Source organism: Chelon labrosus (assembly GCF_963514085.1).
Source record: "Chelon labrosus genome assembly, chromosome: 4".
Lineage (NCBI taxonomy): Eukaryota > Metazoa > Chordata > Actinopteri > Mugiliformes > Mugilidae > Chelon > Chelon labrosus.
The window spans coordinates 26,703,799-26,730,273 of record NC_140340.1 but is presented as its reverse complement, the minus strand read 5'-3'; the positions used below and the strand labels follow the sequence as shown (position 1 = coordinate 26,730,273).

Here is a 26,475-nt window from a genome sequence, read left to right as displayed (position 1 = left end):
GGTATGCATTAAGAGTGAATGAGCACGGTAAATGAAACGGGAAGTATACTGAGGTGTTGTCACATAGGATGGAGATTTACCTTGACGGAAACAGCTCTTAACTCCTGACACAGATGGTTAAAGAAGGGTCACTGAAAGGGGTCAATAGAGGCCCTGACCTCATAAAAAGACATGGCTATTGCTCTGTGATTTGTGCGTTTCATTCAAGAAAAACTCCCCATTGAATAAAGCAGGGAGGACTGCTTTATGAGCTATTTGCCAGGCCTCCCTTTAAATATTTTAGCCAAATCCATAGGTGAAGCACTACACGCCACTTCCTTATCCACAAACACACTGTAATTACCGTAAAGCTGGAGTTGGTGATCTGTTAAACATTTCAATACAGGGCATAGCAGCAGGAGTACAGCGTTGTAAGCAGTGAGGCTATTAGTTTTATTGAAGGTTGTTGAAGGCTGGTTCATGGATTGTTCGTACTAGTCCATGTAAGTTGCCAGCGAGTTTTGAGTTGTTTTTTACCCTTGTCCCTTAATTTGACGTGGCCTTGCCTTGGTCACTGTATGTGACAAGGTGTCTGGTTCAAGTAAGAATGAAAAAAAGCCTTTTATAGTACCTCTACTTCACTTTAATCGTAACCTTTTCTGGAAATGAACAGAAATCCAACAAATCCATAAAAAAATTAAATATTGACATAACATTATAATGAACAATAAATACAAGTAATTACATAAATATACAGAAATGTCCTTGAAACATAGACTAATACTGCCATTTGTGAATAACAGACACACATTCTACTTATTTCAAGAGCCTGTTGATGTGGCGTTTGTGCTGTACTGCTGTTTGCAGCAGAGGTCGACCACAAAGAGTCAAACTGAAAGACTGAAAGTGAAACTAGATTTGATTACGAGGATAATTCGCATTGATACTGTGTTCTAACTTTCTCTCATTCAACCTTGCAGTCACACATGGGAGACATTACAATCAATTAGTAAATGATGTGTGGTAGAAAGGTGTACTCACTGCTGTGTTAACAGGCCCTTAAAATAAGGTGTGATGTCAGTACAGACATTTATGACCAGGAGGAGTCAACTGGGTGGGCTGCAGGCAAAGTTGCCCCTAACCACAGATTCTGGACCAGTTTTCACCGTCCTCAAAGGGATAGTAAGGATAACAAAGTGGGCGATGGCACGCACTTCAGATCTGTGTTTAGGGCCATCGATTGCACTGGGAAGCCTCAACAACTCTTAGCTTAATCTTAGCCAGCCAAAATCCCTCCAGTACAAGGGAGAGAAAGATACGGCAGGGGGGCAATCATAACAGGGACTGAGGTAGACACATTAGGTTGGCTCAGAGTAAGAGCTCTGGATACAAAACACCAATAACTTCCCCTGTGGTCACAGGTATCACATGTTCAATGTACGACATTTAACAGCCCATTATCATAAAGGTTAAGCAATGCATTTTTTGGACAGCCAAAGGAATTCAACATTATTTCATCAAATCTGGGATACTTTGCATTTAGCTGATCAGTTCGATCAATGCACACACACACACACACACACACACACACTGCTCATGGAAAGAAATAGAAAAGAGGCAGCATGAAATAGCATTGTGCCACGGTGATGATACATTTCTGATTTGTATATCTTGTATTTCCCTTGTTCAGCCAAAGCACCACTGTACTCAAGGTTCTCATTGTTAAATGGCTAGTTGAGTTGTATTTTGTTCCAAGTGAGGTATTGTTGAGCATAGCATAGCATATTTAGCAACTCCAAGTACTTACTGTACAAAGCAAACATGGACTAACACTGTATAAATACACTCATATCAAGCACCTTTGAAGCAGAGAGCTTTAAAACTATTGTTTTGGCCACACTAAGGAAATCTGGGTCAAAGGCCTCCGCAAAACCGGAATACAATGGCTATTAGTTCTAACTACCACAAACTCAGAGAGACACTTTATTTTACAGTACTAGTACAGCTGCTGTTTGTTGGTGTTTACTACTGATACTGGACGTTTCAGGAACTTTTGAGTTAATGTATGTCTGCGTCAGTGTCAATGAAACTTCGGAGCAACATCATTGTTGGTTTGGTTGGATACATAAACTGTAAAATAAAGTGTCTAAATAAGATTAGTAACCTCTAAAAACCACATGTGCCTTGAGACAAATTGAATTCTTAAAACAATAGCCATTTCAAAGATGTATATAGCACAAAGATGTATATGTAGTACAATCCTACTGTATGTAAGTTGGTGCTCCTAATGTTCAGAACAGAACATCGACTATATTGTGTTACACCACATATTTGGAGATAATGGGCCATTCTTTGGATAATAAAAGAACAAGGCATCTTACCGTATATTCCTGATATACAAAAACATTCATCAGTATTTGCATATAAACAATGATTGGCTAAATGTGCGAATACAAAAAGCTAAGACACAAAATAAATCACTTTTTAAAGTTAATGCTATATACAAGAGATAAAAAGGAAAAAAATATCTTAATAATAATAAATTATTTTTAAAAACAATATTTTACAAAGCTAACTTTGATTGTGATACAAAGTGATCCTGAATTTTTCCAAAACTAACACAAGGCTCAACAACAGTTTTATTGTAACTATGACTGACAAAAAAAACAAAAAAAAAACAAAACGTTCTTATGGTCAGAGCTGTCACTGAAGTGTTTTTGTAGTGTTTTTTTTTTTTTTTGAAAAGTGAGCGGGTCTTTGCAATTCAAGTGCGACAGAAACTAACTTTACGAATGTCTCAAAGAAATATTGGCCAATCACACCCGTGAGGGAACAGGAGGTGGAGAGGGTTGAAGATAAAAGTAGAGAAGCTCATCCTGCCCCTTTAAGACCGTTTGTGAAAGAGTAAGACTACAAGTATTTGAAAATGTGAGGTTGAAAAACAAGGCATAGAGTATTTTTTATGAGCGTACCGAGCTCCATGGGTCTGTGCTCCAGTGGGGGCTAGACGGACATGGCTGAGTATTGCACTGCTCGCGATCTGGTGGCTTGTCGTGGATCTCGCAGCTCAGGTCATTGAAGCGCTCGCCGTTTGGACGCTGACACACCACCAGCCTCGTCTTTATCCCACCTCCACACGGCTTAGTGCACTGTTGACAGCGAGAGCAGAAGGTTTGCATTACAGTTGTGTATGAGAACAAGACTTTCTGAAGAAAACTAAGAAAAGTAGATATGTCTAGTGTAAAACATAATAGCTGATTCCTAAGGCATGTTCATATCCCCACACTAGCAATTATTCAAAGCTAGATGACTATCTCTAACCATCTGAAGCGGTGTCTGTCTTACCTCTCCCCAGCTGCCGTAGATCCACTGCGGACAGGGCCCTGACTCACAGGATCGTTGCTCACTGGGTCGGCTGCGATCCTCACAGCTGTTCGCCGGGTAGCCGTTCTCATCCTGGCACACTACTACACGCCTCTGGAAACCTCCTGCACATGTGCTGGAGCACTGTTTTTATGGAGACAAAAAGAGTGCACACTTTCAAAAGGACGCTTCTCAAAACCAGATGCTCAGTGTATGACTGTAAATGAGTACATCGGGAATATATAATCCCTTTAGACACAACGACAAGCACAACAAAGTAAAACTCCCAGCTGCTAATAATTAAATCAGTGCATCCATGGATCCACAGAACATGTACAATGAGGTAAGGTATGTTTCGTGTATACACACAGCCCCACAGAAACTCAGATCATACTCAGACATCTTATGTCAAATGACTGAAGATTTCTGCTGCTATATTAAAGTTCACATTCTCAGGACAGGAGGAAGGAAGGAAGGGTGACCAGAAATAGCTTTAATCACTCAACCCAGGATTATTTAAAGGTCAGAGATATTTTTGTTGTGAGATTATAACTAACTAGAAAGAAACAAAATAAAGAAAAAGGGCACAGCAATAAATCGGGGCAGGGATGGCCTGTGGTAATGATGAGGCCTCATCTTAAAATGTAAGCTGAAGAATTTAGCTCCTTGAACAGTTATCAAACTTCTCAGGTTGCACAACACATCACATCGAAATGTAGTTGATTTTCTAAATGTTATCGGAACAGGTGGAATCTATAGTTTACTACCATTTAAACTACCATACACCCATTACATCAAAATAATAATGGACAGAGAAAATATTGGCATCCTGAGAAATGTGAACTGCCTTCAAGTGGAACCTGTGAACTCGTGGTTCCAACTTGGGACGTGGTCTAGACAAAAAGCTTGGTGTTCAAGAAGTAAATTGAGCCTTAAGTCGTGGGAACACTGCTGCGAGGTGACTGTTGGTGTCTACAAGCCACTGAAGCAAACATTTTAACAAGCGACTAGGTAACTTAACAAAGGAAGAGCAGAGGCATAAAGAAGCATAAGGCCTGTGGGAACATCAGCATTTTCTATAATATAAAGAAAGAAAACTGAAAGTAACTGCGATTATAATAATTAACCATCCACCATTTCTGAAAACCCCATCAGACATGATACAAGTCATGAACTCGGACCTTGTGGAAAATTTCAGCTTATGAGGTTATAATTACCACAAGAGGGGGCCGTTCATGTAGACTATTCATCTGAAGGATGGAAGCATTAGGATCTCAAAGGAATATTTAGAAATCTTATGTACCTTTTTGTTCTGAGACAGATGGATATGTATATGTATATAAACAGGGGTAACAAAACCCAAACTCTACCTACCTGTAAACCTTTAAAACTCCCTTTTTAAAATCTGACTGTATGAAATGTTGCAAAACTGCCATCTGACTTCACCATAGGACAGAATGTTGTTCTTAAGATTTAAGGGCCTGTGAGAAAATATAGTCAGCTCACTGAAACAAGTTAAAGATAAACACAAGATAACACTGTGTACATGAAAGGAACAGCCTTGACTGCACAGTAGTTTCCTAAACTTCCATCTCAACCTCAGTTTACAGCCACCTAATTTTCTTACTAAACCTTTCTCTGGCATTTTACTGTTTGAATGAATGGCTGCACAGAACAACATTTCAAATGGTCTCTACCCCACACATAAACGGTTTGTTGAGTGAAAGATGCCTCACCGCGCCCCAGGGTCCAGTCCGCCACTGGTGGGATTGACTACGGGGCAGGTTGTTCCTGGTGCCGGTGTTTGGTGAGGACGGCAAAGATCGGGGCTCACTGGAGCGGGATGGGCACTGAGACATAGCACAGTCCTGCTCTGTGGAAGGACGATCGTCTGGGTCACACTCACTAACGTTTACTTCTTGGTCACTGAAGTTCACACAAAGCACCTGTCGCGTCGTCTTTCCCTGGCCACAGGTTACTGAGCACTGAAAACACAAGCATATAGAGTGGGTGAAGAAAATATTCATGAACATAAATTTATCCTAATACAAATCCACATGCTATCAAACATGAGTACTCAAATAAAAATGTATATGTTTTATGTCTGTGTTTCTGACTCATTTACCATTTTCTCCAGATACTGAAACATGTTATATATAAAAAAACTTATTTTTGTCTTATGTCATCTTTCACTACGTAATGTTTGTGACAACCGGAGACACTTGGCTGGGAATTTCAAGTCCAGGTTCATATACCTTTTCCCCACTGTGGTCTGAATCACTTCCTGAATCCTGAATCGCTGAAGCTTCTGGATTCATTCAACCGTATGTCTCAAAAGGTTGGTAGCAGCATATTTCTGCTTTAGTATTTCTGGCTGCTTCTCCATTACTGCGATTTTCGAATTGATTGTTTTGGATCAATAAAGATGGAACACATCCAGGAAAGGTTAACGGAGGAGGTTCGGAGACACAAACATTTCTATGACTCCTCTTCGACAACATTTTGGCGAAAGTTGCAGTTGCTATTGTTGAAAGTGAAGCAGGAAGTAGAAACAAAAAAAAACGCAGCGCTGACTAGCGTTTTGGCGGTGTTTTTACAGAGCGGGGGGCTATACTAGGGTTAACTACAACTAAAGACCAAACCTTACCAAAGTAGAAAAGCTGCACAGAACTTTTAAAAACACTGACAAGACTCATTCACACAAAACACATCCAACACCAGCTTGACTTGGTGTGGAGGATTCAGACACATCTCTCATTCCACTTTAACAGGCTCTTGCACTGGCCTACTAATGGCTTGACAAACCCAAGCACACGCACTTTTTGGGGGAAAATAACACAGGGCACATATTCCATCAAGTCCTAATGGTGTATTCCTTAGCTTCTCCCTAGCAGAGTCCACTTTCTGTGTTGCATAATATGATCTATTATATTTATGTAACAGCCTTCTCCTCGAAAACCTAGCCTAGTTACACTATCCAGAGGTTTACACAGCTCTGTCACAATGTCTCACATGATTATAGATTCTCTGAGGCAATTGTACATACATAAAGTTGAGGTATATGATGTGACACTAAATGGAACTCTACTGCAAGCTGTAAAGATACCAAGAATAGCAACAACAATCTGTCGTGTTGACGTGTCCTGTCACTTCCAGACAGAGAAGGATATTTGGTTTTAGGTAGTAAATCTAGTGTGTGTTTTCTGTGTGTCAGTGTGTGGCTGGGATGGGCCTCTGAAATCTTTTTTGGCCTTGGGATGGACTGTTTCCTTTGAGGGGGTCAATGAGTGTCTTTGGCTCTGTGGTATGTGTGTTGGTGTGCATGGATGTGTGTTTGTGTGCGCCGCGCATGTATATGGTGACCAGACCTGCAAGCTGACTGTGCTGTATCACTGTATGATGAGAAACATCTGTAAACAAGACTGGAGCCCCTCGCTGCAGCCCCTTGCATCTACCAGTTCCATAAACTTGTGCCTCAGCCCCAGTTCTCCTCTCTTTCTCTCATTCTTTCTTTCTTACTTTCTGTCTGTCTCTCTCTCTCGCTTTCTCACATGCACACAAATACACTCCTCGTCTAGCCTCTCTGCAGCCCTCCTCCTGTCCTCGATCCACGCTTGCATTCCAGCTCCCCCCTGTCTCTCATTGCTCGCACTAACATCTACATAGCGTGTGCAGGCACTGTCAGTGTAGGTGAAGATTAACCTAGAGTACAATGAAATAAATAAATCTTAAAGGAAGAAAAACAGCTGCATGGAAACATTGATGACGCAATTTAGGGTAATTAACAGTTTTGTCTATCTTTTTAACACAATGCAGTTCTGAGAGGAAATGATTAACAGGATGTTTTCATTCATTAAAATCTGGGCTAGCAGTGTAACATAGTGAGGTAATGTACAACAGAATGACTGTGAGTGGTTTTCTTACCGTTGTCCATTCAAGCACTTTCCACTGCCCACAAGCCACTACCAGGCACACTTCCCTGGCCGGAGGTTTTGGTAAGTGGGCACATGCCGACTCATCTGCCACACCACCCTGGTTGTCACGGCAACTTACATAGCGCATCCGCGTCCCTTTGCCACAACTGGCACTGCACTGTTGTGCAAAATGGAAAGGTTAGGTTGACGGAAAGCAACAAATAGACAAATAGTCAAACTGAGAATGCCACAAGACCACTAACCTGGGTCCAAGAACCAAACCGCCACTGGGTTTTGTGGCCCTGGTGGGAAGGGACTTTGGTTCCTGGGGGAATAGGGTGGCTGCTGGGACACTGGGCTATTTCACAGTCCTGTGGAAGAAGGGACACATACACTCATTCATGCAGCGATTAACAAAATGAATATACTGTAACAACATCTGCCCCTGCCCACAAAATACCATGAATATCAGAGATAGTTCTTCTGACATGAAACATTCGTCAACGACTTAAACTATATTTTTAAGCTCCATGTTTGAGAGCATGTTTCCCATCAGTCCCTTCCCCCTACCTTACCAAAACAACATTAACAAGGTCCGCCCCGTCAGTTCAAACTATGGATTGTGGCAGTAAGCCATTCAGCATAAAGCCCTGATCCCTGTCATAACAGGTCATAGTGGAGTGGTATTCAGGGCTCCAATGCCCATGCTGGCGTGGTTGTAAACTCCACCCCTAATCCACCCCCTTGTCTCTCACCTTCCGCCCTTTCCTCTTTTTTTCCCCCATGCCCTCTCATGCCCTCTGACCCCCTGTCTTTAGAAATAAGGGCCTTAATCAGGTTGAACGGGCTCTGGGTAGACTACACATTCCACACTCTGCCTCCTAAAAGAAACAAATAGTATTTCGGTACCTCTACACACACTTCCTGTTGTATTCACATCGTCCATGTATAAACAATGGCTTTGAAGCTTTTATAAATGACATAAGAGAGTCAGGCACTGTGCAGCTTTTCTCTAATGTCTGTGTGGAAATATTGAGCAAACAATCTCTTCCCTCCATCGCTGTTCTCCTTGTACTCAACCCTCCATCTCTCTGTCTATCTGCCCTTCTTTTTCTAAGCTCTGCTTGGTGGCGGCTGGTGGTGGGACTAGTGGCCTGGTGGCCCACTTCATGGCTGGCTGGTTAGAATCACAACGAGGTGGGGCGACTGCTTCAGGGTCACTGGTCACCAGTCTCTGCCGACCCAGGCACCGGAATTAAGAGCTGCTGCGACTAGAGGGGGGCCTCATCCTGGGTCTGCATGCTCAGCCCTCTCAAATGGCTCTACGCCCCATGCTGACCAAACAAAACTTTCATTCAGCTCAAAGGAACTACAGTTTCTTTGGTGTTTCTGTGTCACTTTGCATTTGTGTGTGCGTGCATCTGTGTGTGTGTGTGTGCACACTTAACACGCAGCTATACCAACAGAAATGATTAAGCGTGATGTGTGAAGAAGATCCATTAAAAAAAACTTGAAATATGTCACTGAATTATGCGTTATTTAGGTCTGTGGACAGCTGTCACAATTAAGGGAAATTATGAAATGGAGATTCAACCTGAAAGGACCAGAATGGCTGTTGCTTTGACCATTATTCTGACCGGAGCATCCATGTTTTTCAACCGATATTATTTGTCCTTGCTTCATTATGCTGATGGTGTCAGACTTGGTGTATTGCCTACGTTTTTTAATAATCAGATGTTACTAAAGTTGCTTTGAAAAAAGAGCAGAGACAAGAGAACAGCTGCAACATATATTGATATATATTGTTAATCTTGCATTTTAGTTCTTATAATTGGAAAATTGGTTCCAACACGTTTTTAACTACTAATAGGTTTTAGTTTTCAATGCCTGCATGGATCTCTGTCATTAAAATAAGAATGTGAAGAAAAAGCCTGAAGTTTTTGGAGTTTGCAATGTAGTAGTAGTAGTAGTATCAGCAGATATGCTTGGTATTTGCTAGTTTTCAAAGTAATGAAAGACTTGGTGATTTGCTGTGTGGTCGACCTCTAAAACCTCCAAGTGCCCAGTATCTTAGTGTGTTGTCTGGTGTATTTATTCAGTAAATGGTTTAAGTATGCTCCTACCTAGGTGTCAAAGACTATAATCTATGCTAGCTGGTGGAAATAGCTTCAAGTGTGAGTTATTCATGTGCTGAAACATAGCTGGACACATGACTTCTGCTACGCTTCAAGAGTATGTATAATGAAGGTGAGACGATCTTGAAGATCATGCAGCAAACATAACACACGAGCTTTGAGGGATTCTGTGTGAAGACAGTGAGGCTGTTATAACTTTCCTCTGTCTTTCTCTAACCAGATCAGATAAGACAAAATAGCTTTATTGAGGCCAGGTGGAAATGAAATGTGTGTGCTTATCTGGGTCTGTTGGAAGTGTGCGTGAACACGGATGCTTTCTTCTTTCATCACACTAAACCATGCAAAAACCGTTGCTCTCGCAGCATGGAGCAGATAAAGAGATTATGGGCGAGAAAGGAAGGAAGCTAACCCCTCCTTACCTGGGTGTCAGTGGGTCGGGTGGCAGCATTACATTCAGTGTCATCCATGACAACACCATAAGAGCCGACCACGCACTTCACTGCTCGCATCTGGTAGCCTGACCCACAAGAGGTAGTGCACTGGGTTCAAAGAGAGAAAAAAAGGGAGGGGGAGTGGTTGGGAAAGATGAGCCAAAAATAAACTTGTGTAAAAGACAACCGTTCATCTGAGAAAACAAAGCAACCATCACACACAAACAAATTAAGAAAAAAAACACAAAGAGATGCTCATATAAATTGCACTGGTTGTTTTTCCAGTGGGTACTGCCCTGCTCTTTCTTCTGGCTCACTGCCTTCGCTGAAGCAGGGTCAAACTTGTTTGGCGGCAACTTCAGCTACCATCTGACCACGCTCCATTAAACTACTTCAAATATACCTTAACATGCGCTCATCCTTTGACAGGGTGGGAACAAAAATACCTCATATTTTTGGCCGTCCTGTCCACTTACACAAATGAGACACTGTGTGCCGTGAGCCTTCTCATGAGAAGCTCTGTAAAAGATTGTCCAGAGCTTTTGTGTGTTCATTGTTATTTTTCCAAGAAGTGCTCTGGTGTCTGAACTGAGGAACAACTGCTGCACCGCATCCTATCAACTCGGTAGAATCTCATATACAGTATATAAAAGCAGTGCATGTGGATCAAGATAATGCAGGACACCTTTGTAAATGCCCAGGAAAAAAAACACGCTTAATTTTCTCTGCAGTTAATGGATCAAATTGGTTAACTGATTATGATCTTCTAACTGACTCAATTTTTACTCAGGTTGATTTTAGGTGCACATCCAATTTATGACATTGATTGTGTATATGCACTGATATCTGTGGAATACAGTTCGTCACACCTAGGCGTAGTAAAAATGACAGAAAGAGCCCGAACATGCTCATCAACAGAGTGGGAAACAGAGATCCAACAAGATGCACTCTAAAACAGCCTACCACAGCAGGACAAAGTCTATGCATGAGCATCTCAACAGCAGCTGGTTTTATGAATTTAACTGTGTCATATTTTTTGACAAACCTGAAGAAAGAATACATTACTCTTGCCTGCATACTATACATACTGTAAGCACAGGAGTGTCTCACCTGTCCCCATGGTCCAACCTGCCAAGAGGCACACTCCTGCTGCTGGCACATCTGCACTGACTCGGGTTTAGATGAGCCACAAAAACGATCATCTAGGCGGTCCTCACCAAACTGACACCACGTCTGACGGTGCTTGTAGCCTTTCCCGCATGTCACAAGGCACTGAAGGAGGAAAATTTCAAGTTACATCGCTGCTGTATGTGTCTAGCACAGTACATAGCAACTAGTTTTTACCAGCATGTTCATGACAAGACCTCTTGGTATGCAGAATTCAAAGAAGATTCAAGGTTGTACGAGACTAAAAACCAGGCCCAGTGTGTTTATTTATGTGTGAGTACAGTCCATATGTATACAGTACAGTAAGTGTTTTGGCAGCACCACATGGGAGATCTGAAAAATTCCTGGAATGCGGCCCACAGCTTTGCAAGCCCCTTTCTCTACGATGTGTAAACTGTGCGGCAGTTAAGTACGATTTTACCCTGCAATCACCACTTTCCCAACACTCATTTGTAGAGGAGGGAGGGCAGTAACTCTCCAAAAGTTAAGACGTGCACAATTAAGACTGTGATTTTACATTTGGCTCAGAACCCTGGTGGCTTAAATCTATAATACTAAGAGTCTGTTTTGCTTTATAGAAACTTGACTTGAACCTCACTATATACACACCGTGTACAGCATACGTGCTATGTAACGGACAGGAAATTAAAGAAACATTTTAATGCATTTAGTACATGTGATCCTATCATCTAAGGGAAGGGGAAGAAAATATTATACTGTAAGAGCTGAACTGACCTCAGACCAGTCTCCAGTCTTCCATTGTGGACAGAGGAATTCATTGCAGGGTTGGACGGTCAGCCTGTCCCTTTGACTGCATTTGCTCTCATCACCACCGGCCTCAGCTGCCTTTCGACACACTGCCCCTCGACGGCGGGTGCCCCCACCACAGCTCTTGGAGCACTGCAGTACAAACATATGAGCATCAGCAAGTGTAAACACATGTACGCAAGCCGAGATACACTTCTGGCAAAAATTTGGCCTGAGAGACAATAATCGTACCTCTGACCAGGATGAGTACTCCCACCCACCCGGGTTACAGTCTCCATGGCAACCTTCCTTGTCATCAGGTTTCCTCTGACCACTACAGTAGCGGTCATCAACCTTCTGGGTCTTTCCATCTGTGTGGCTAATTTTGGCACAGTATATTTCCAGGGTACGATATCCCAGGCCACACTGGGCTGTGCATTCACTTTTACGAGCCACGTGCCACCTGGGACAAGACAGATGATGAAAACAACTTGTTAATTGCTTCATATAGACACTAAAGGCTGGTTAAACAAGCGATACAGACCTGAGTTCACATTCAGTGTTGCAGGGCTCTGTGACGACAGAAGGTCTAGCTGTACCGTGACACCTCTGGTCTGACACCACCACCCTGTCCGACTCTCTGCTACAGAGAATCTTCCGCTTGCGCTCTCCTGTGCAGACACAAACATGGCACATTTAAAAACTCAAGGCCCCTCTTTAATTCTTGTCCACAACATAATGTAATACAATATAATAAAGACATCACATTTTTTGTAACCACGACTGTTAAGTGTCCAAGGATATTCTAGAAGGTTTGGGCTTTTAAATAAACATTTTGCTCACATTGCGTGCTGTTCTGTAATTTAAAAAATGACCAGGTAATATACTGTAACTCTTGCCTTGAGTTGCAGTTCAGGGTTTCTTAACTTTGTCCTCAAATGAAACTGAACATGTGTGGCCTGACCTCAGATTCTGTGAGATCCTGCAAGGAGTTATCTGTGTCGACGCAACATCTTGCTCAAGTAAAACATAAATCATCATCTGGACTGTAATACCAGAAGCAGAGTGTGTGTGCTTCACCTTGGCTCTTGTGTTGAATCACAGAGCACCACTGCACAGAATAAGACAGATACAAACCTCACACATCAGTACCTAGTGTTACCAAGTTTTGCAGCTCAGTGCTATGAGAACCTGAGCCCCTGCTGAGTGTGTTACATATTAGCTGTTTATCCTGCTTTGAACTGTGAAGTTCTTGGTTTCTCTTTGGAATTTACTGGTGGTTGATCCCGCAGAGTAGTGTCAAAACATCCAGAAAGAAACGGGGCAGAGTTGTAACACAAGTTTTCGAGTTTACCTGCAATACGCCTCTGCACATCCACACACTCTGACATATCCACAGTTATGCCACAGAAGGTAGTCTGCCATAGCATATTAAAAAGCTGCACCTCAATCACTTGTTTGAAAGCTATACGTCTAGCACGAGCCTGTCAAATTTAGCCAAACAATCCTCTCTCTTCTATGTGTCCACCCCTGGGGATTCTCCTCTCTCCTCTGCGCCTCATCTTTACTCTCACCACACCGTTTATCATCACCCCACCCTGCCAACCACATGTGCCTCCCCCTCACCTTGGCACAAGAGGTTGCACTCCTGCCAGGGCCCATAGGCATCCCAGAAGAACTGCTGAGGCTTATCCTCTATTGGGATATTAAAGGAGTATCTGACTTCTGGGTTGTAAAGGTTCCCCACAGACAGCACCTGGAGAAATCGCAGGAAATATGATACACATTTCAATACAGTGAGATTATGGATTTTTAATATCATGGATGATCCACATCTTCCAAAGTGAGAGCATACATTTTTGGAGATCAAGCCTGTAGAAGCATTTAAGCTCCTCTCTTCTCATGTTGTGTGTTAAACTGGTTATTATTACTGATACAGACGCTTTACCTGGATAATGATCTCCTCTTCAATGCGGTCAGTACAGTTGATCCTCTCAATGACATGGTCCGAGCCACTGTACTCAATGACGGCATTTCCTACTTTGATTTCCCTTTTGAACATGCTGACCACAAACTCTCCGTTTAGCAGGAACTCTCCACGGCTATTTGATATGGCTACATGGAGACAAACAGAGTTACTTTAGTAAGATCAAACTGTCGTTGCTTAACTGGCAGAAAATGATTGCATGCAACAGAGTACTTAGAAACACAGGGGCTAACATTAAAATGTACAGTACTGCACACATGGTGGACAACAGCGAAGCGTTAATGGGCTAAAATAATCCTCTGGTCCCGAAGAAGTCCAATCCAGGGACGTTCTGTTCTGTTCAATAGGCAGTGCTGTGCACTTACTCAACCTAATGCGATTATGGAGCTAATTTCCTGCCTTTACTTTCCTCATCATTTCACCCATTACACTAATATGGCCATGGAGAGGAGCGTTAAAATCCGAAGAAGTCATCCCCACTTTGGGCCTCAAACTGCTGCCCATAATCCAAATGCACACCCTTACACAAGAAATGGCTACAAATGGAAAACAATGTGCACATTAATGAATAATATGTGTAGTGTAATCGAGCCTGAACACAGTTTTTCTCTTATTAGCAGCACATTGCATCAGACATGGCCTGAATCAGCATCAGTGTAAATGTGAAATATACACTCACAATACTAACAATATTGGATGCCTTACCGAGGTAGTTGTCATCCTCCGGTTTCCCTGAGTAGCTGTGTTGACGCACATCTATGTTTGTAGCACCACTGGGTATTCGCACCACTTCATTATAGCCTGCAAATAGCATGCAGTGTGTTTAGATCATTAGTATACCAAGCTCAGTTCCTTTGCTGAGCCGCCCATGTCTCAGTGCTATACTTTTGATGAGTCAAGACAGGTACGGATGTGTTGAAGCCATATAACAACTGCTGTTGTCAGTTATATGTACTGAATGTAGAGTGATGGGGTAGTAAAAGTGGCTGTAGCTCACCGTAGCGTACAGTGTTGAAGGTGTCTGCTACGGTTTTGCAGGACGAGTTATCGCCTCCACACACGCCACATTTGTCCCTCCTGGCTTTAGAGTTCAAAACGTGATCGCAGCCCGCTTGCTGCTCAGCAGAGAGGCAGAAGGGAAGAGCAGAACAAAATAAATTTGAAGAGGAAGACATGGAATCAGAAGAGGGATAAAATTTAGAATGATGATATGGATAAGAGCGAGGATAACAGAGAACAGTGCATTGGTGGGCTGCAAAAACAGGAAGGTTTGACTGATATTTATAAAGGAAATATAAATATTGCTTCTGACTAGCACTCCACTCCATTCCAGTCACAAATGTTCACCACTGCAATATTTGCATGCCACATAAATAGTCATCCATATGGTAATTTCTCATTGCTTAATGCTAATAAAATACAGGTACATGTAATGTAAAAAAAAAAAATTATAAGTGAACTTATTGATGTACTGCAGTTTCACTTGTAAAACATTTCCATCAAAAAAAAAAAAACCACACACTTCAAACAGGCATGAGCCGCTCTGCACGAAAACTGCTTATAGTGAGACACATTTCAGATTTTCTGTCAAGAATGAAGAGCTTAGCTTTGGTGCAGCTAAGGTGCCAATGGCAGAAGAGCAACCTACTAAACCAAAGTTTAACTCTGTGACTCTGTGTGTTGTTCGTTGTGTACACAAAGCAGCCCACTGCTTCGTTCCATAACCATACTGTTGTGCAGAGTATGTTTGTAATCAAGCTTTGAACCTAAAAATCTATCTATCACATGTTTGCAGAAATAAACAGTCTGGTTTGGCAAAGGACTGAAATATTTTTGGGAAAATATTCACTGTAAGGATGAAGAAACACCAGACAGTTACTGCACGAGAAGTGTGTTCTTAAAGCTCACCCTGCATAGGCCCTGGACACAGATGTCGTTGGTATCGGGTCCACATGGCGTGCCATCAATGACCCTGTCCCTGAGCTGATAGTAGGCGGTGCTGCCCGCCACCCTGCAGAACAGCTTACACCTGTCCTTCATCAGGACTGACAAAGGAGACAAAAGGAAGTACTTAATACCAGTTGGAATCAGTGGATGGCTTACATTGTGTTTTGTGTCAGTGCCTTAAAAAAAAAGAAATCTCACTTCCGCTGTACTTAGGCACCCAGCGAACATTAGGAGGTAGACCGTTGATGTTAAAGTGCCTCCCATCAAAAGCTGCACATTGTTCCTCTCTGAAGTCCTTCTTCTGCTTCGAGCAGGGCTCCGAGTTACAGGAACGAAACTTCATGCGGCGACCAACACAATACATTCCTCCATTCCTGGGCCTGACAGTGAAAACATGAAAGTGGCCCATCACTGGAGTAATTCAGGAAATTATTTACGCTATAGTAAGCATCTTTCCCCCACGGTGTACTTCATCTATCTGTCCATTCTTCTTTTCAGCCTGCTGCCCGCCATCACACACACCTACAGTATGTAATTGCCACAGTTTTTCTGTTTCAAATGCATTCTCATAATGCCCCATTCATCTCTTTATCTGTCCATTAATCTGGGATGAAAGGAGATATTCAGGGACATTGAAATATCTCCAGGAAACAACCGTGTAAGACCTGCCTGTTTTATGGGAGCTTGTTTTATGAACACTAGGTATGGAAAGAATTCCCTTAAGGAGTTTTGATCTATGGAACATTGACTTTGGCAGCTTAGATGGAGACATGGTCCACTAGGCATGCACGACTACAAAGAAATGGACTGCTCACACGGGTCGGTTGCATTCGCGAATGGCAATCTTTATGCCTCCGCCGCAGGTCCGCGAGCAGGTACCAAAAGGACTCCAGACTCCCCATGCTCCCTCCACAGGTGTGGCGTCATGCTCTTTGGCAATACACAGGCCATGTTTGCAGTGCTGCAAGGGGAGAGAAAAACAGGTGAGTTAAGAGAGCATAAGTAGGAGACAAGGTGAGGTGAATAAAAGAAAGAAAAATGAAAGTGTAAGACGGAGACAATAAAAGGAAGAGAAGATAAGTAAACGAAAAATGAAAGACTAAGAGAGAAAAGTTGAAAAGATGGCAGAGGAACACACAGAGAGAATGAAAAATGTTACCAATGAAACTGGCAACACATCTATCTGCTCTCCTGTGCTTTGAGGAGGAACCACAAAAAGACATTTCATAGCTGCCTGGCCGGAGAGCAGACAAGAAAATGTCACGCTCACAGTCAATAAATATGTCTCAGATCAAAACAAGAGGATAATCTTACACTCTTCAACAAACACACTTCATTTTAAGTGTTCATTGCGGTGCACTCTGGCATGACATGGGATGAGAGGTTGGCGTAAACACAAGAAGTTTCAACATGTGTGTGTATGTCTTGAGACCCATGGATCTCAGCCGGCCCATGCCGCTTTCATGTCCTCTCGGTCTTAGTGGCAGGAAGAGACGGGTTAGTGAGAAAGTCCTAATTAAAAGCTACGCTAAGACAGTCGCCTGGAGAGCAACCATCATTCACAACTTTACAGCACCCACTTACATGCCAGCCATGTTCAATTACTAGGGTTTACACACGTGTCAACGCCAGGACCGTTTTTGGTCAGTGTTTTGAAACTTGTTTCCTTTTGTCATTTCGCTTTCCGGATTATAACGCCTGTGAACAATTTCATGGTCATGAGTCACTGGAAAAGGAGTAAAATCAAAACAGCAAAAGAAATGTGGTGAGGGATGTTAGAGCATAACAGAGAACCATATGAGTATTCAAAGTAAAGGATAAAAATGTGGAATTCAGTGTCAAAACAATTCCCATCTACGAATTCATCCCAAACTTTTACTACAATTAATTTTGCTCTTTTCTATAAGCAACTTACCTTTCCGGGGGAACAGTCAGTGCCGTCTGCCCACGGCATGTGCTGGGTCCTGCAGCCCCGCTGGGCGCCCTCTGGACTAGTGCACCACAACCTCCGACACTGAGTCTAATAAACACACACACGGGCACATACACTAAGTGTTAAGGCTGAGATTCTACAGAGAGTCAGATAGGGCACATAAATGCAGCATTTAATAACCTCATTGTAGACAATTCCGTTAATATATGGACTTAAGTTAACAGACAGTCAGTTTATACACCATATTTGCTGCTCTCGTCTTATTTGCCATGTGTTTCTTAGCCAGTGGGTCGCATGACTTTTCAGTCTGGGCATAAATCTTGTGGTAAGGAAACTATTCCACAGTGCCATTCATAGTTTGGACGTATTTGTACCAAGATGAATACACAGAATTGAATTCCATTTTTCTGCATAAGTAACTGAAATCTTAGCATAAAAAGATTTTCATGTTTATATATCCATTAAATGTCTAAATGTCTTTTTGTTTGCTCGTATCACAAACAGAATCATTAACATGGTCCTAAACATAGAAAGTGATCTAAAAGGCCTCGAATTCAGACGCAGACCTCTGCAGCACTTTATCCCAACTCCAGAGGCTTCCCCTCACAAACCCACATGTGCAACATGACAGTTCATAATCACACGGCGACTCCTCTTACCATATAAGGGCACACCTGCGTTCCCGGCCCAAATATCAATTCACACTGTTTATTGACATTGTATATCCGCCCAGGCAGCTGCTGCGAGAGACTGTACGGCCTAGAAACGGGCTCGTCGAGCAAGCACTCACCATATCCGGTGCTATTAAGAAATAAAAATAAAATGACTTCAAGAAAAAAAGAGAAAAACAAGAGACACAAACAGACAGAAAGTACACTCAGTACAGCCGGAGTGGTCATTTCTCTGTACATATGAATCTTGACAGATTGCAGCCAGCAATACGTAGTAAGTGGTGGTGAACTCAGGATCTAAGGGATACAGAGAGACATTTTCATAGTTGGGGGTATGGACAGGGATAGTTTGGCCCATTTACTCTTTTATACAATACTAGTTTTCTTGTTTTCTCGGTCAGTGCATGAGCCTTCGGAAGAGAAGAAACTAGCAGATGCAACAGCACTAAGAAATGAAGGCACTGTATTTTCCTTATTACTTTAAAATAAGGCTGTTGTTACAAAAAAGTGGGAGTAGACTGCGCCATATGTGTTTTTATGGAATCATTATACACTGTTTTTAAATACAGAATTCTTAAAACATGTCTGGCTGCAGATTTGAAGGTCAGTTCCAGTATATTTTACAACTTTCCACAGCTTCAAAGGATGAAGAAAATAGGATGACATACTCAAGGAACTCTGTGATGTACTTCCTGCTACACTTGGACCACATCCAAGGGTTTGTGTTGTAGTTAAGTGTGCGTGCCATCACATGTTGCTGAATCTTAACTCCATCCTCCTTGCACTTGACATTGTCATCATGAGGCATATTGAACCTAGCGGAAAGAAAAGAGAAGAACATATTGTATTGAACTGGATATTGAACTGATTGAGAGGTGAATATATCTCTCCCTTCATTTTTCCAATAACTCTGCTTGTTGTAATTGCACAATTCTCAATAAGATAAATGTAACAAAAGCCAATTTTAGGTTAGTTTATTATACTAACACAGACAAATGTTAGTTCCTCTCTGTTCCTCTGTGTTTTGTGGTTTAATTTTTTAAACCACGTGTTTTAAATCTAAACAGTGATTCTATAGTTCCTCTGTCACAGTTGTATTACTGTGTTACTGGCTTTCTAAAACTCATTCAGTGTTGCCATTGAAAATAATGCAGAGCATCGGTATAACCTGCCAGCCTTGGAAAGAAAGCAGTATGATATTAAATTTGTTTTTGTTTTTTTAAACTGGGCCGTAGATGCAGAAGAAAAACGTAGAAGTTAGAGCTCAGAAAGACCAAGGGAAGCATTCAGGCTCCTGCAGGGTGAACAAATATGACCCCGGTTGATGGTGGACACAGGTACAGCACCACACCGCCTGCTAATAAGCTTCCCAATTGACAGGTACCACCACCGAGCTTCGATGCTAAGCAGTCATAAAGCATGCTGTCACCGCTTGATGCGGATAAACAAGGAATTCAATAATCCCATCTTTTGTTTAGAAGTAAGAAAGAGCATTTGTTAGAGATGAGGACTGTTAACGTCTGTAACAGTCTCCACTGTAAAGGGCTAACACCCCCATCTCCGACTGGCTCAGGACTTTGGACATTGCAGAGTTTGCTGAAAGGCAAGTGTCCCCAAGCAGTGGCTTGAGTTCACTTCTGAGAGTCCAGACTACAGTCTCTATTCCCTTTCTAATTAGGCAGGCACACATGGAAAATGTGATCAGAACACACACACAGAAGTGTCACAAAATACTGAAAAAACAGAAATGCTGTAATTCTCCTTGCTTTCCTTCTGCTGGGAAGACTTGGATTGGATTCCTAGGGAAACACCTGGAGCTCTGCCAGTGTCCAACTAAAGCCAAAACTCTCACTAACTAGAAGTGTTGACAGTATGGGAGATGGAGGCTTGTGATGCTTACACATGGCCAAGTTCATGGGCGACAGTGAAGGCAGTGCTGAGTCCATTGTCCTCGCTGATGCTGCAGCTTCTGTATGGATCACAAACTGTCCCCAACTCTGCAAGTCCTGAACAACAAGAGATGCACTTAAGTTTCCCTAATGCACACCATGATTATAATCATTGCTAGTTTATCAGCTTAATTTTTAAAATCCACTTACCTAAGGTGTCACACTTATCCATCGCTCTGCAGATGTCCTGCCTGTGGTGAAGATAAAGATAATGAGTCATGGTCAATGGCGCTGTATAACAGAAGAACAGTTACCCAAACACTCTCCATGTTTGGATTCTCAATTGGAGCACATTTGATTATCTCTTCATATACTTATTCCAACTGCTTGATGTATTTAAAGTACTTTAAAGTACCTTCTGGATTTAGTTAAAAGCTTGATAATTGTTCTTGCACCTGGTGATAAGGATGGCAGTGTCGTGATGGGAGTGATGGTTATCATCCAGGATGTTCTGGCTCTGCTGCCAGATGCAGAAGTTCTTTAAAGTTGTCTCTGCATTAAATGAAATGACTGGACCCTCCTGACAAAAAAGGATTAATAAATGGTGCAACTTCATTGATAAGAACACACGTGGCATTCTTTCTTATTTCTTATTATAGAGATTAAACAAAAGAAGCAGTGGACTTACCAGCTCATTGTTTATTATGACTAACTTTACAATCACAATGTTAATCAGATTGCCAATGCTGGGGTCCTTGTAGATGGAAGACACCTGAATAAAGGAAAGAAAACGTCACCTCAAACCTCTGGATGAAAACTTGTAAGGATGAGTCAACATCAGGGTGAATATAAATGTTTTTGGTATGCTGAGCCAGCTGAGATGGGGCACAGCGTATTTACTAGTAACTCTCACATAGGAAGCCTTTCTGCAGTTTTAAGAAAGTAAAAAGGAATTTGGTTGATTGGAGGATCAAGTTGATAATAGCCTGAGCCCCTGTGGAGAAGGCAGCCTTTGCCAAGAACAGAATATAGGTCATCTCAGCCTCCCCCTGAGGATTGTCGGCTCCAGACGCCTGTGGAAGCTGGTTTTTGAAGCGGCTGAGAGTATGCGGCCTATGTGACATACCTGAGCTTATTTTTTAACATTCATCACAGCTGTCACACAGGCTCTCATACAAGCTGCCTTCTCTTCACCCTGGCCGTTTGAAAATGGTGTTTACCCCTGCCCCAGGCTGCCCTTTTCCCTCCCACAGCCCTCCTGCAAAAAGCAGGCGCAGCAACTTGCAACACAAACAGCAAACCGGAGCAGGTACGGTACTTATGATTATTGCACCCATGTGCACATTCTCAGCCTCTCTGTCTAGATACATGGATAAAGGCACACTTCCATGAACCAAACATAAAGAGTACTACTTACTATAGACATTAATGTGAGTATGTAGTGCTGTAGGTTGCTGCCGTGACGCTCCACCATTTTGCTGTCGGCCACCAGCATGACTTCAACAAAGCGCGGGTAGGAGAGGAAGCGCTTTGATCTCCTGTGAGGTCCTGAGTCACCGCTGCTATCGTTTGACGGTCTAGTGCTAGCACTGCTGCTCTCTGATCTGAGCAAAGCATTGCTGGCCAGGCCAGCACTCAAGGACTCCACGTCAGTGAATACATCAGCGCTGACCACAGGGGCTGCATTAGAAACACTGGTGACCCCAGCTGCTGGCCTCCTCCTCAGCTTGTGTCTCTTTTGTCTGTGTTTGTGTCCTGTAGTGAGAAGCCAGAGGGAATGGAGCATGGGTAAATATACAAAGATGCAGGGCTGAAGGAAAGTACCGTCAAAAAAAGACAACGTGTAAGTCATTGTTTATCAAGCGGATGTGATTACAGTCACGCTAAATTTGTGCTTCGTGTCTTTAAAAATGGTGACATGGCAGTGTGGAAGTGGCTATTGTTAAAATATGTTTTCTCTTTCAGTAAGCATGCATTGAAAAATGAACACTGCTGCTTGGAGCGACTCTCTTCTCTCACTCTCCATTTTCTGAAGAGGGAAGAGAAGAGGGTATAGAGTTCAGCCTAGGTAAACCTGGCAGCCAGCCATTAAAAAAATGATACACAAAGGCTGTGCACACACCAAAGGAGGGCAGTTCAACAGATGGGCGGCAAAACTTCTCAACACTGAGGAGATTTTAGTCTGCTTTTAATCATCTGCAACAAAACTGCAGAACACAAGTGCCTCTTTCCAGCAGTTCACCCTCTCTAGACCACTCCAATACACAGACATGCATGGCTGGACAACAGCCTATTGGTAGATCCAACATATATATGATCAGATGACCAGGAAAGTGCTTCCAATTTATGGTGCATATGCTAAGGCAGGGATGGAAATGATTATTCCAAGTGTATGTGCTTCAAGCTATACTAGATACACACATACACATTCACACTCCCGCACACATACAGTATGACTGAATCAAAAGAGAAACACAAACATTTACTGTACATACACAGCGAAAGCAAACATCTGCAGCGAGATCTCTAGCAGAGAAAGCGAAATACTTCCAGATTTATTTTCTTAGTTTTGATTATTTGACTGCTTCGCGTTGGCATCACTCAGTTAGTATACAATTTACACTATGTGGTCATGGCAGTGGGTCAACCCAGCTTTCTTATCAAAGAAGCAGAGGAAGTGCAAGAGTCAACAGGAAGTCCAGCCAGTAAACTGAGATGGGAAGATACAAGAGTGAAATGGTTACAAATGGTTTTTCCTGAGTGAGAGTTGGGAGGCTTCCTCACTACTACGCTGTAGCTGAAGGCATTACATCGTGCAGGCTCTGACATTATATCTGACGGCATACTTCCACTTTAATTAAGTCATTGTACTTCTTCTAAAGTTTTTTTTTTATTTCACACTAAAGACATGAGCACCACTGAGTAAATCTCATTCTTAATTTTCAGCCTTTTAAAATCTACCTCAATATCCAGACACAATCCAGGGTTTTGCTTGTATTAAGAAAATCTACATGGGATTCTACAGTACCCTGGAACAATCACTGTAATAGCTCAGTTGCTCAGTTACTATTACATAATTGGTTCCTGTTGCAAATGATAGCGGAGACTTTGGTGACGCAATGATAACGCCTGATTACGTCTGTGGGAACCAATTTAAAGGGTGCGTGCACATACGCACCCTTTAAATTGAACACATGAATGAAGTATGGAAAAGCCTGTGCTTGCGTGGACAAGAACCAACTGCATATACTCGCTGTTTTTTAAACTTACATAGACCCTTGGACATCCATGCTCGGAAGCAGCAGTGCGTTTGTTTTGCTAGAAAGAGGATAGTGAGTGAGAGCTGACAGGAGCAGATGTTTAGTAGATTGCTGAGAGCAGCTAGTTGTAGGTATAGAGCTCTGCGTGCATGTGCTGTGGTTTGCAAGCATATGTGTAGAGACAGTGTTGTCTGTATGTGGGTATATTTGTAAGGAACGTCTAAATTGCAGACACGTCGTTTCTTCATGAAACACACCGTACCTGGAGTGTCACAACTTGAGGTCTCCCCAGATGTCTGTTTCTTGGGGGCACTCTTCCTGTATACAATATGAGGTTTTGTGTGTTCCTCTTCATAGTGTTCCCCTTGATAGCTGTGCAGGGGCTCCACAAAATAGTCCCCCTCTGGAGACCTGAAAGTGCCAAACTGGATAGACGAAGGGGAAAAAAGTACATCAGTTAGTCTCCATCAACCAGTTTTCTGTTTCTACAAATCTAAATCAGCAAACATAAACACAACTCCAACATAGACAGGTCCCAGGGAATCGTTTTTTAAAAATCTTTTTGGAATGAATCCACAGTGTTTCCATACCTCTCTAATGCAATGCAGTTTTTACATGAATGAATACGGTGAGACTGTTTGTTCTTGGAAAGCATGCGGAAACCCTTGTTTTATGTATTTCACATGGCACATTAAGCGTGACTGGTTAACTTGGAGGTCTGTGATGTTCCAGATAAGGCGTATGCCAAGCCAAGCACATCTGACTGAGGAGAACCATCGCGGCAGCTAGGGGGTTCTGATAAAAATTCAGGGGAAAGCCATATTTATGATCCCTGATGATAAACTGCAACAAGACTTATTATCAGGCAAGCCACGAATGTTGCTGCATGTGCAAAAATGTGCAGAAAGGCAGACTGTGGTTCAGCAAGGGATGCTTCCAGCTAACATTTCCTTCAGTAATTCCTATTACTGTGCTAGGACCTGCACTTTGATTGACCTGGGGAGTTGGCAAAGCATAAGAGAATCTCTCTACAAGTTCCCTCACAAAAAAAAAAGAACGATGCAAAGAAATAAAAGGCAGACTGTTTTAAAATATATGTGCCCGCAGAGGTCTTGAATAAATAATGAGATATGCTCCATAACTGTCAGCTCAACTCCCTCCTCAAAGCCCTCGCAGAGCACTCAAGGCGTTTTGTATTTGATTTGTCATTTGGGAAGAAATTGACCCCGTGCTCGTATCTGTCACCTCACTGGGATTTCTATGTATAAACTCCGAGTGCACTTTTGCTCTGTGCCAAAACTCGTGCTTCAGCAAGCCTGGGAGTAGGACCAGTTCGTGATGACGTCAGTACCGCTCGTACTACTCCACCAGCGTGCGTAAAGACGTCACCGAGGACTGGGAGAGCAGGGGGGGGGGGGGGGGCATGGGAGTAAGATGTATGTGTTTATTAAACTTGACTATTGGCAGAAGACTTAGGATCATCGCAAGTCGGCACGGCTGTTCTTTGTTTTGTAAGTCTCTGACAGCGTCCTACAACATGATCCTACTGGTCATAAATCCCTCAACAACTCAGAAGGATTTATTTATTTATTTATTTTAATAGAGTCTTCACAATCAACCGTGCGTCCACTTAAATGAGTACAAAATATACATAGATAAGACTTTCTATTCTTAGAGGCAACTTTTCTGAATGAAAAACCTGTAAAAACTATGACATGTTATTTGTTGCGCGGTCAATTTCAAAAGCAGGTTGCGCGCAAAGTTTTAAATTTAGTATTATTATTATTTATCTCCTGTGGCAATCGAGAAACACTATTTCAGGTTTTGTATAAGCAATATAGCCCCCAAAATCCCATGGTGGAAAAGTAAACCACCCGGTCGTAAATGCATCGCATGAAGTCTAGCCGTGCGTAAAAACTCACCAGTCCGGCGCACAAACTGATGACTGCGGCGTGTTCTGTTTGTGCATTTACATGCCCTTTATAGAAGCAGTGCCTTAACTCCGTGTCCTCCTCCTCCTCTCCCTCCCCATCTGTTGCAAAATCCGTTATGTTATTTCCTCGCGGTACTCCAAGTACTGTCACAGTGTAGAGAGGTGCGATAAACCCCGAATCCAGCGTGAGGTTGAGGTGATAGTTTTGTCCGAAAGCAGATATCCTGTAGTGGATATTTTCCGAGGCCCAGTGATCCGTAATATTGTCGGTGTCCTCGCTCAAACTTCGCCTTTTCCTCTTGAAGTGCACACTGGTTGGAAACTTGTCACCGGCTTCATTCACTCGCACCGGTGTTACAATCTCATACGCGCCGATCTCCTCTTTTACTGTGGGATACAGGCAGAAGAATAACAGTGCAATAAGGGCTCAAGTAACAGTCCGACAGCATCAATCAGACAAGCCAGATGTTTTACAAGATACTGTGAAAAAATCAGTTGTACAGCTCTGCAAATAAACTGTATTCAGCCAGTGAACTTTAGGCATCTAGAACTGCTGCAGGTCATGTGCTTGGCTGGATTCAAAACTCATTCATTCTCTGCCTTCAGAGTTACCAAATAACTCCTAGGGTGAAAAAAAAAACGCGGGCTTGTCAGAACGGGATACTTTACCTGTGCTGGAATTCAAAAGCAGTGTCCCCGTAGATGCGACTACATTCAAGAAATCAGGGAATAGTAGGAACCCCAAGCCCCAGAAGAGCACATGCATGATTGTCCACGTTCAGAGGATAAAGGCAGCCTGTATTCCTGTAGTAATACTGTATTCCTGTGGTCACTCCGGGCTTTCCGCCTCCGGTCCGTCTGCCACATCCAATTTTTTATTATCCTCGGCTCTTGAGTAGATGGTCTCTGGCCGGTGAAGTACACTGCTGGGACGTGAGCGCTTCGCGGATTCCCTGGCGAACATGCATACTGCAGAGAGGGGTGGGCTGCTCGAACAGTCAACTGCGATGGGCTCTGCTAGCCCGTGAACCAGCTCTCTCCCCAGCTAGGGGCGGGATCAGCCAAGCAAGGTACACTGCTACAGTGCAGTCACTTCCGTTATATAGAATAGTGACAAGG

General features: G+C 42.7%; 1 protein-coding gene across 1 annotated transcript; it reads right to left on the bottom strand.

The window, feature by feature from the left end:
- Positions 1–613: 613 nt before the first annotated feature.
- adamts9 (ADAM metallopeptidase with thrombospondin type 1 motif, 9) lies at positions 614–26,475 on the bottom strand. The gene is made up of 28 exons (XM_084543115.1): positions 26,026–26,475; positions 25,346–25,743; positions 23,686–23,848; positions 21,581–21,918; positions 20,852–20,935; positions 20,619–20,743; positions 20,374–20,414; positions 20,175–20,280; positions 18,943–19,089; positions 18,263–18,404; positions 17,586–17,690; positions 16,486–16,631; positions 15,869–16,050; positions 15,632–15,768; positions 14,721–14,838; positions 14,429–14,524; positions 13,685–13,851; positions 13,363–13,492; positions 12,281–12,407; positions 11,989–12,199; positions 11,725–11,889; positions 10,933–11,094; positions 9,811–9,930; positions 7,520–7,627; positions 7,267–7,434; positions 5,079–5,327; positions 3,325–3,486; positions 614–3,128 (listed from the first exon to the last, which is right to left on the bottom strand). The coding sequence occupies exons 1-28, from the start codon at positions 26,120–26,122 to the stop codon at positions 2,940–2,942; spliced, it is 4,383 nt and encodes a 1,460-aa protein (XP_084399241.1). The 5' UTR covers positions 26,123–26,475; the 3' UTR covers positions 614–2,939.

Coding starts and splice junctions, on each gene's coding strand:
- adamts9 (XM_084543115.1), bottom strand. CDS start 26,122: ATGCATGTGCTCTTCTGGGGCTTGGGGTTCCTACTATTCCCTGATTTC. Junction 20,744..20,851: donor TCATAATAAACAATGAGCTG/GTAAGTCCACTG, acceptor CTTTTTTGTCAG/GAGGGTCCAGTCATTTCATT. Junction 16,632..17,585: donor CTGACTGTTCCCCCGGAAAG/GTAAGTTGCTTA, acceptor CTCCCCTTGCAG/CACTGCAAACATGGCCTGTG.